Genomic DNA, 10,335 nt, shown 5'->3' with positions numbered 1-10,335 from the left:
TGGTGGTGGAGGCAGATACAATGGGAGCATTTAAGGGGCTTTTAGATAAGCACATGAATTGATTTCTCGAGGAATTAAGGGCTATGGGGAGAGAGCGGGTAAATGGAGTTGAAATCAACCATGATTGAATGGTGGAGTGGACTCGATGGGCCGAATGGCCTTACTTCCGCTCCTATGTCTTATGGTCTTATGGTAATATGCGAGGAACAGAGGGATGTGGACCAAAGGCAGGCAGGAGGGATTAATTTAATTTGGCGTCATGTTCGGCACACATCGTGGGTCTGTTCCTGTGCTGTGCTGTTCAATGTTCTATGGGACATATTTATTACTGAACGTTTAATGTGGGGTGAATATATGGATACTTACTGTGCAGAAATCTAGTCCATTGTTCTGCAGTTGACAGATTTTGCCTGTTGAAGTACGTTAGAAATTGGTTTAGACTTTTGTACGTGTTAGTGGATAGTTTCCTCCTCACTAAGAGAAAAGCAGATGCTGGAAATCTGAAATAAAAACAGAAAATGCTGGAAAAAACTCAGCAGGTCTGGCAGCATCTGTGGAGAGAGAAACAGAGTTAAGATTTTGAGTTTGCGAAACTCTGTTACAGAGCTAAAGAGAGAGAGAAATGTGATGGATTTTGTTATGTTTAAGATGGGGTGGATGCAACAAGTTAGAAAGTCAGAGATAGGTGGGAGCTAGGAGAGATTATAACAAAGATGTGTAGGGCACAACACAAAAGAGGTGTTAAAGGCAGTGTGAAAGAATAAAGAAGATATTAATAGTGCTATAAGGGTAAGACACCAGAATGTGTTAATAGGAGAACAATGGTCAGTGAGAGCAAAACTAAAGAACAAGTGACAGATGGCCCTGTGGGGGAGGGAGGATTGGGTTGGGACAGAAAAAAATGTATTAAAAAAAGGGTCAGGACGGAGGAGAAATGTCACAGACTAAATCCGTCCTGGGGTTGCATAGTGACACAGTGGTTAGCACTGCTGCCTCACAGCCTCAAGGACCTGGGTTCGATTCCCAGCTTGGGTCACTGTCTGTGTTGAGTTGGCACATTTTCCCCGTGTCTGCGTGGGCGTGGGTTTCCTTCGAGTGCTCCAGTTTCCTCCCACAATCAAAGGATGTGTAGGTTAGGTGGTTTGGCCGTGCTAAATTGCCCCTTAGTGTTTAAAGATGTGCATGTTAGGTGGATTAGCCATGGTAGGGACTACAGGGATAGGGTAGCGGAGAGGGCCTGGGTAAGATACTCTGTTAGAGAGTCGGTGCAGACTCGATGGGCTGAATGGTCTCATTCTGCACTGTACGGACTCCATGATAAAGTTGTTGATCTCAGTGTTGAGTCCAGATGGCTGTAAAATGTCTAATTGGAAGATGGGATGCTGATCCTTCAGTTGGTCTTGGGGTTAACTGGGACACTGCAGAAGGCCAAGGACAGAGATGAGAGCAAGGTGCTGAGTTCAAATGGGAGGCGACGGGAAGGTCAGGGCCATGCTTACGGACTGAGCGAAGGTGTTCCTTCGGTCCTTACGGACTGAGCGAAGGTGGGGCGGCACAGTGGCACAGTGCTTAGCACTGCTGCTTCACAGCTCCAGGGACCTGGGTTCGATTCCCTTGGGTCACTGTCTGTGTGGAGTTTGCACATTCTCCTCGTGTCTGCGTGGGTTTCCTCCGGGTGCTCCGGTTTCCTCCCACAGTCCAAAGATGTGCAGGTTAGGTCGATTGGCCATGCTAAAACTTGTCCCTTAGTGTCCTGAGATGCGTAGGTTAGAGGGATTAGTGGGTAAAATATTAGGGATTTGGGGGTAGGGCCTGGGCGGGATTGTGGTCGGTGCAAACTCGATGGGCCGAATGGCCTCTTTCTGTACTGTAGGATTTCTATGATTTTTTTCTATGATTCTATGTTCCGCAAAGTGGTCACCCAGCCTGTGTTTAGCCTCCCCAATGCAGAGGAGACAGCATTGGGAGCAGCGAATACAATAGACTAAATTGAAGGAGGTGCAAGTGAAATGCTGCTTCACCTGACAGGATTGTTTTGGGGACATGGAGAGTGAGGAGGGAGGAGGTAAAAGGGGCAGGTGTTGCACCATCTGTGATTGTGTGGGGAGTTGCTGTGACAAGGGGCAGGTTTCAGCCTCAGCTTTGGTGTCAGTTGGGCTCAGTAATGCTGAACATTTCCTGTACTCTGTTACTTTACCAGGTGAGGAGGGAATACCTGAGTTGCTTTAACAAGATGTGCAGATCAAAGAAAGTCGAAACGTCTGATATCTACTCTTCCACCATGACCACTCACAGTGCGATGGTGAGTAACTCAAGGAAGAACCAGTTCCTTTACTACTTGCAGCAGAGGAACAGACTAATCAGACTAACCTACGCTCAGTACAATCCTTCCAATTCCTCTTCATCAAACTCCAATTTCATCTCCCTTTCTTGCTCACGTCTTTATCCAATTTCCCCATGACAACATCGATAATATTTATCTCAACTGCTTCCGAAGTAACATTTTCCACATTCTAGCCACGCTTTGGTAAATACATTTCGCCAGAACTCCCCAATAGATTTATTCATGACGATCTAAAATTATAACCCTTAGGCCGGAATGTTACCGCCGTCCATGCCAGCGGAATTTTCCCATCCTGCTGCAGTGAACGGTGATTTAGTTGGGCGCCAAATTCTTTGACTTCGCCGCAGCGGGAGCGTGGTGTGAATGGCCAATAAGATCCGTGCTCTTAGCTTTGGTCTTCCTCACAAGTGAGAACACCTTCTCTCTGCTTCATCAGGCCCTTCATAATCTTAAAGACTTCTATTAAGACAAGGGTGGCAGGGTGGCACAGGAGGCTGCTGCCTCACAGCGTCAGGGACCCGGGTTCAATTCCGGTCTCGGGTCACTGTCTGTGTGGAGTTTGCACATTCTCCCCATGTCTGCGTGGGTATCCTCTGGGTGGTCCGGTTTCCTCCCACACTCCAAAGATTTGTGGGTTAGGTGGCTATGGTAAATTGCCCCTTAGTGTCAGGGGGGTTAGCGGGTTAAATACATGGGGTTGTGAGGATAGGGCCTGGGTGAGATTGTTGTCAGTGCAAACTCAATGGGCCGAATGGCCTCCTTCTGTGTCACGAATATAGAGGTAATTTTTGTACCTTCTCCAACACCTGTGGGCAAGATTTTCCAGTCGCCCCAGCCCCAAGTCTGGAAATTCCCACCCCCAACTCAACAGTCCCTGAAATACACTGTTTTTCTGTCCCGTCTGCTACGATTCCCGCGGCGAGTGGGACTGAAAACATTACCCCCAAATCTTTGATTGTAATTATGGAACTGTACGCAGGAGTTTAAATGTGGGCTGGAATGCTCTGATGTTGCCACCACTGCCAGCGAGAATGGAGAGTTTGGTGCTCAGCCAGATCCCCATTCACTGCGGCGGGACCGGAGAATCCCAGCCGCGGGCGAGGGCGGAGAATTCTGGCCATGGACTAATCAAGGTAGACGGAATTGTTATAGCAAAGAAAATCGACCCTGTCTGCACTGGCACTCCAAAGGGAATCAGTGCTACATTCCCACTACCATCTCTCTGTGACCTTACATGATCTTCCAGGCAGATATCAATTCGATTTCCTCGTGAATACCTCGATTGACCCCACCATACTCTCAGACAGTGCATTCCAGTTCCTAACCACTCACTGGCTGAAAAGATATTCCCTCATGTTGCCATCGCTGCTTTTGCCAAGAATGGAAACCTGTGCCCTCTGATTCTCGACCCTTTCACAGTTTCTCCCTAACTACCCTCTCCCGACCCCTCATGGTTTTGTACAAATCTCCTCTCAACCATCTCTTCCCCAGGAGAACGATGCCAATCTCTCCAACTGTAATTGAAGGCTCAATGCAAGTTTAACACAACCTCTCTGCTTTTCAATTCTGTCCTTCTAGAATGATTCAGCTTGCTTCCTTTGAATGGACTATTAATGGCGTTGACACTTTTAGCAATGATTTAAGGTGAAATTCTTACTGTTTGATGTTGAGCATCACTCAATCCAGGGGGCCATTATTAAGGAGTTGGAAGTGTCGCTGGCTGGCCAGCATTTATTGCCCATCCCTAATTGCCCTTGAGAGCATTTAAAGCCACATTGCTGTAGTTCTGGAGTCACAGGTCGGCCAGACTGGGTAAGGACGGCAGATTTCCTTCCCTAAAGGGACATTAGTGAACCAAATGGGTTTTTCTAACAATCGACAACGGTTTCATGGTCATCAGCAGATTCCTAATTCTAGATATTTTTTATTGAATTCAAATTCCACCATCTGCCGTGGCGGGATTCGAACCCGGGTCCCCAGAACATTAGCTGAGTTTCTGGATTAATAGTCGAGCGATAATACCACTAGGCCATCACCTTCCCCCCTGATTCTTGCACGAGGACATTAGTAAACCTGATGGGTTTTTACAACATGGTCATCATTAGACTTTTAATTCCAGATTTTTATTGAATTCAAATATCGCCATCTGCTGTGGTGGGATTCGAACCCAGGTCCCCAGATCTTGCCCTGGGTCTCTGGATTACTAATCCAGTGACAATACCAATATGCCACCTCCTCCCCACATTTGAACATGCATTCCGAGAGCATTAGCCTTGGCCTCTGGATGACTAGCCGAGTAATTACCACAACACCACCTTCACCCCTTAGAGGTCAGTTGTGTGACTTCAATTACTTTTTTGTCTGTCTTTGACTACAGTCCTCATCGCTTGCGTAGATGCATTCACGCTAGGGAGAATTTCATAGAATCATAGAATCCCCATAGTGCAAAAGGAGGTTATTCATCTCATCAAGTCTGCACCGACTTCGGCCAGTGGGCTGACGAATGGCAAATGGAGTTTAACTTAGACAAATGCAAGGTGATGCATTTTGGTAGATTGAACCAGGGCAGGGCTTACTCAGTTAATGATAGGGCGTTGGGGAGAGTTGCAGAACAAAGAGATCTAGGGGTACATGTTCATAGCTCCTTGAAAGCGGAGTCACAGGTGGACAGAGTGGTGAAGAAGGCATTCGGCATGCTTGGTTTCATCGCTCAGAACATTGAATACAGAAGTTGGAATGTCTTGTTGAAGTTGTACAAGACACTGGTAAGGTCACACTTGGAATACTGTGTGTAATTCTGGTCACCCTATTATAGAAAGGATATTATTAAACTACAAAGAGTGCAGAAAAGGTTTACTAGGATGCTACTGGGACTTGATGGATTGAATTATGAGGAGAGGCTGCATAGACCGGGACATTTTTCCTCTGGAGCGTCGGAGGCTGAGGGGTGATCTTATAGAGGTCTATAAAATAATGAGGGGCACAGATCAGCTAGATAGTCAATATATTTTCCCAAAGGTAGGGGAGTCTAAAACTAGAGGGCTTAGGTTGAAGGTGAGAGGGGAGAGATACAAAAGTGTCCAGAGGGGCAATTTTTTCACAGGTTAGGTGTCTGGAACGAGCTGCCAGAGGTAGTAGTAGAGGCAGGTACAATCTTGTCTTTTAAAAAGCATTTAGATAGTTACATGGGTACGATGGGTATAGAGGGATATGGGCCAAATGTGGGCAATTGGGATTAGTTTAGGGGTTTAAAAAAAAAATGGGTGGCATGGACAAGTTGGGCCGAAGGGCCTGTTTCCATGCTGTAAACCTCTATGACTCTATGACTCTTACCAGGCCCTAACCCCAAAACCCCAGATGTTTTTATCCCACTAATCCCCACATTTATATATAAGGGGCAATTTAGCACGGCCAATCCACCGAATCTGCACATCTTTCGGACTGTGGGAGGAAACTGGAGCACCCAGAGGAAACCCACACAAACACGGGGAGAACATAGGATTTACTTTATTCTTCATCGAAATAGTGCAATGGGAGCTCTTGCAACCCCTCGGGAGGGTAGACGGGGTCTTGGTTTAACTTCTCAGGTGAAAGACACTTTGTTCAGTCAAATAGCTGTCAAGGTTTTGACAGCTTACAGAACAGTACAGCACAGTACAGGCCCTTCGGCCCTTGATGTTGTGCCGAGCTTTGTCCGAAACCAAGATCATGCTATCCCACTCCTTATCATTCTGGTGTGCTCCATGTGCCGATCCAATAACCGCTTGAAAGTTCCTAAAGTGTCCGACTCCACTATCACAGCAGGCAGTCCATTCCACACCCCAACCACTCTCTGCATAAAGAACCTACCTTGGACATCCCTCCTATATCTCCCACCATGAACCTTATAGTTATGCCCCCTAGTAACAGCTACATTCACCTGAGGAAATAGTCTCTGAACGTCCACTCTATCTATCCCCCTCATCATCTTATAAACCTCTATTAAGTCACCTCTCATCCTCCTCCGCTCTAAAGAGAACAGCCCTAGCTCCCTCAACCTTTCCTCATAAGACCTACCGTCCAAACCAGGCAGCATCCTGGTAAATCTCCTCTGCACTCTCTCCAATGTTTCCACATCCTTCTGATAGTGAGGTGACCAGAACTGCACACAATATTCCAAATGTGGTCTCACCAAGGTCCTGTACAGTTGCAGCATAACCCCACGGCTCTTAAACTCCAACCCCCTGTTAATAAAAGCTAACACACTATAGGCCTTCTTCACGGCTCTATCCACTTGAGTGGCAACCTTCAGAGATCTGTGGATATGAACCCCAAGATTTCTCTGTTCCTCCACATTCCTCAGAACCCTGCCGTTGACCCTGTAATCCGCATTCAAATTAGTCCTACCAAAATGAATCACCTCGCACTTATCAGTGTTAAACTCCATCTGCCATTTTTCGGCCCAGCTCTGCATCCCATCAATGTCTCTTTGCAGCCTACAACAGCCCTCCACCTCATCCACTACTCCACCAACCTTGGTGTCATCAGCAAATTTACTGATCCACCCTTCAGCCCCCTCCTCCAAGTCATTGGTAAAAATCACAAACAGCGGAGGACCCAGCACTGATCCTTGTGGAACACCGCTGGTAACTGGTCTCCAGTCTGAAAATTTTCCATCCACCACCACCCTCTGTCTTCTATGAGATATGATGTGGAGATGCTGGCGTTGGACTGGGGTAAACACAGTAAGAAGTTTTAACAACACCAGGTTAAAGTCCAACAGGTTTATTTGGTAGCAAAAACCACACTGGCTTTTGCTACCAAATAAACCTGTTGGACTTTAACCTGGTGTTGTTAAACTTCTTTCTATGAGATAGCCAGTTACTCATTCAATCGGCCAAATTTCCCTCTATCCCACACCTCCTTACTTTCTTCATGCGCTGACCATGGGGAACCTTATCAAACACCTTACTAACATCCATGTATACGAGAGCAACTCCCCTACCTCCATCTACACACTTAGTTACCTCCTCAAAGAATTCAATCAAACTTGTGAGGCAAGACATACCCTTCACGAATCCATGTTGACTATCACGGATTAAGCTGCATCTTTCCAAATGGTCATAAATCCTATCCCTCAGGACCTTTTCCATTAACTTACTGACCACCAAAGTAAGACTAACTGGCCTACACTTACCAGGGTCATTCCTATTTCCTTTCTTGAACAGAGGAACAACATTCGCCACTCTCCAGTCCTCTGGCACTCTCCCCGTGGACAGTGAAGACCCAAAGATCAAAGCCAAAGGCTCTGCAATCTCATCCCTTGCCTCCCAAAGAATCCTAGGATATATCCCATCCGGCCCAGGGGACTTAACGACCCTCAGGTTGTTCAAAATTGCTAATACACCTTCCCTCAGAACATCTACCTCCAGAGAGAGAGAGAAAGAGAAAAGGTTGGGAGATCAAGATTTATGAAAGGGGACCCCAGCAGCTGACAGCTTTTCAGTCATATGTGTCGTAAACCCCAATAATTACACGGGGAAATGTCACGGATACAAATATTAACAAACGTGCTGCATCGCTTAGCGATTGCAAAATACAAATTAGACCATACTGAAGATATAAATCAATAATGTTAGAATCATGGGATCCTTACCAAACAGAAGGAGGGGAATTGGTCCATCGAGTCTGCATCGACAATTATCCCACCGAGGCCCTATCCCCGTAACCCCATGTATTTACCCTGCCAATCCCCCTGACACTAAGGGGCAATTTAGCATGGCCAATCCACCTAATCCACACATCTTTGGACACTAAGAGGCAATTTAGCATGGCCAATCAACTTAACAAGTGCATCTTTGGACACAAAGGAGCAATTTAGCATAGCCAATCCATTTAACCTGCATATCTTTGGACACTAAGGGGCAATCTACATGGCCTATCCACCTAACCTAGACATCTTTGGACACTAAGGGGCAATTTCGCATAGCCAATCCACCTAACCTGGACATCTTTGGAGTGTGGGAGGAAACCGGAGCACTCGTAGGAAACCCATACAAGGGGAGAACATACAAATTCCATACAGACAGACACCTGAGGCAGGAATTGAACCCGGGTCCCTGGCGTTGTGGGCAGCAGTGCTAACCACTGTGCCACCGTGAATAAGATGATACTGAAGATGTAAAATCTATGACGTTATGTTTTCTTAGGTACTGAAGACTGTGGATAGTCTCTCACCAAAGTCAGAGGTTACCTGGAACTTGGACACTGACGAAAGTATGAACAAGGAGAACTAGAATCACTGAATTCCAACTTAGATCACCAACTGAGTTAAAAGAAAAGCTTAAATACTTAAATATCAGCTGTTCTTGGTTTTAAGCTTCCTTCTGTCTTTTTTGAACTAACAGATCATTTTAATATCAAACTCTGTCTCAAAATGGCGGGGAGCTATTAAATTGAATATTTTGATTTTGCATAAGTTATAATAACTCCAGGAGTCAGCTGCAAAGGAGCAGTGCTTTATTGCACAAAATAAAATAAAGCAAAACCACAAGCCTGAGGTGAACACAAACAAATCCCAACCGGGACAATGCAATCATGGACCCACTCAGGGTCTTGCTTTATACAGGGTTCAGTATACGAGCTCCATCTGGTTAGTTAATTACCAGTCTCCAGGGAGCTCCTTTTCAACCAGTTCTGCAGTGAGGGCATTCAGTAATTCCCCATGCAAGTCCTGCAGGTTATCACACAAGTAAAATCAAACTGCCACGTATTTTGTAAAGCATGTCCAGGCAGCAGCTAAGAGAAAGAATGGACAAGGAAAGAATAGGGGGCAGGGTGTTCTTTGCAATTGAGACAATTCGTAATCAGGGTGCTGGGTGTCAGGAAGCAGTTTCGATCCAGATGAGGTGTTGAAGAAGCAGCAGCAAGAGAGAGAGAGAGAGGCAGCCATCCCCAGTTCAGCCATAGATTAGGAGCTGAAGGCAACTGAAGAGCAGGGGAGAAGGGCAGGCCCTCTTTGGAAACAGCTCAGCTAGCGATAAAGTGCTGAAGGCAAAAGCCAGTTTGTACAAAAGGCGGTGTTCTTCTCTGAACCTAAGACCGTTCCCAAGGCACAGCCACTTAGGATGTACGGTGTGGTAATCACTGGCTAGATTTGACCAATAGTATTATGGCAGTTGTTTGGGAAAAGCGGGTATCAGCAGAATTTAGGATTATGGGGAAACAGATACTTTTGGGTTTTCAGTCTTTGAGGGCTTTCTGGTAATTTTTTTAATTTATTAGCGTCACAGGTAGGCTTACATTGACACTGCAATGAAGTTACTGCGAGAATCCCCCAGTCGCCACACGCCGGCGCCTGTTCAGGTACACTGAGGGAGAATTTAGCATAGCCAATGCATCTAACCAGCGCGTCTTTTGGAATTTGCTGAAGTGTAAGATTGCTCTCTGTGGTGTTTTGTTATCTTTCTTCGACTTTAATAAATACTCTTTATTTTTTGGCTTACAAGAGGTCTGAGTTCTCACTTGCAGCACAAATGTTTCTTGCTAAGATCAGAAGAATAATAATACACCATATGGGAAACCAGTGTTTCAGATTGGAACACTCTCACATGTAACATCAGCGGGGTTTTGTAGTACCCCTGCCTGATGCCCTATGTCTCCCAACAACAACTTGTATTTGTATAGCACTGTTAATATAGTTCAATGTTCCAAGGATTGTTATCAAGCAAAATTAGCCACTGGGCCACCTGAGCAGATATTGGATACCAGTGACCAAAAACTTGATCAAAAATTTAGGTTTTGAAGATTAACGAAGACAAAGAGAGAGGTGGAGAGGCTTCGCAAGGAGAAATCTAGAACAGAGGTTTGGAGTACATTCTGGAGAATGTGCAAACTCCACTCAGATAGTCACCCAAGGCCAGATTGAACCTGGGTCCCTGGAGCTATGTGGCAGCAACGCTAACCACTGTGCCGCCGTCGCACAATGGTTAGCACTCATAGCTCCAGGGACC

General features: G+C 46.0%; 1 protein-coding gene across 3 annotated transcripts in view; it reads left to right on the top strand.

Annotated features, from left to right (window-relative positions):
- The window catches only part of LOC144507671 (adhesion G protein-coupled receptor E3-like), an 81,241-nt gene extending 71,413 nt beyond the window's left edge, over positions 1-9,828 (top strand). For all 3 annotated transcript variants that reach the window (XM_078234832.1, XM_078234833.1, XM_078234834.1), the window contains 2 exons: positions 2,201-2,302; positions 8,533-9,828. In XM_078234832.1, coding sequence (XP_078090958.1) covers positions 2,201-2,302; positions 8,533-8,619 — 189 coding nt within the window. In that variant the 3' untranslated portion in view covers positions 8,620-9,828. The remainder of the gene's footprint in view (positions 1-2,200; positions 2,303-8,532) is intronic.
- The last annotated feature ends 507 nt before the right edge of the window (positions 9,829-10,335 follow it).

The sequence above is a fragment of the Mustelus asterias genome, chromosome 19, assembly GCF_964213995.1.
Source record: "Mustelus asterias chromosome 19, sMusAst1.hap1.1, whole genome shotgun sequence".
Taxonomy (NCBI): Eukaryota; Metazoa; Chordata; class Chondrichthyes; order Carcharhiniformes; family Triakidae; genus Mustelus; species Mustelus asterias.
This window is presented reverse-complemented; position numbering and strand designations above follow the sequence as displayed.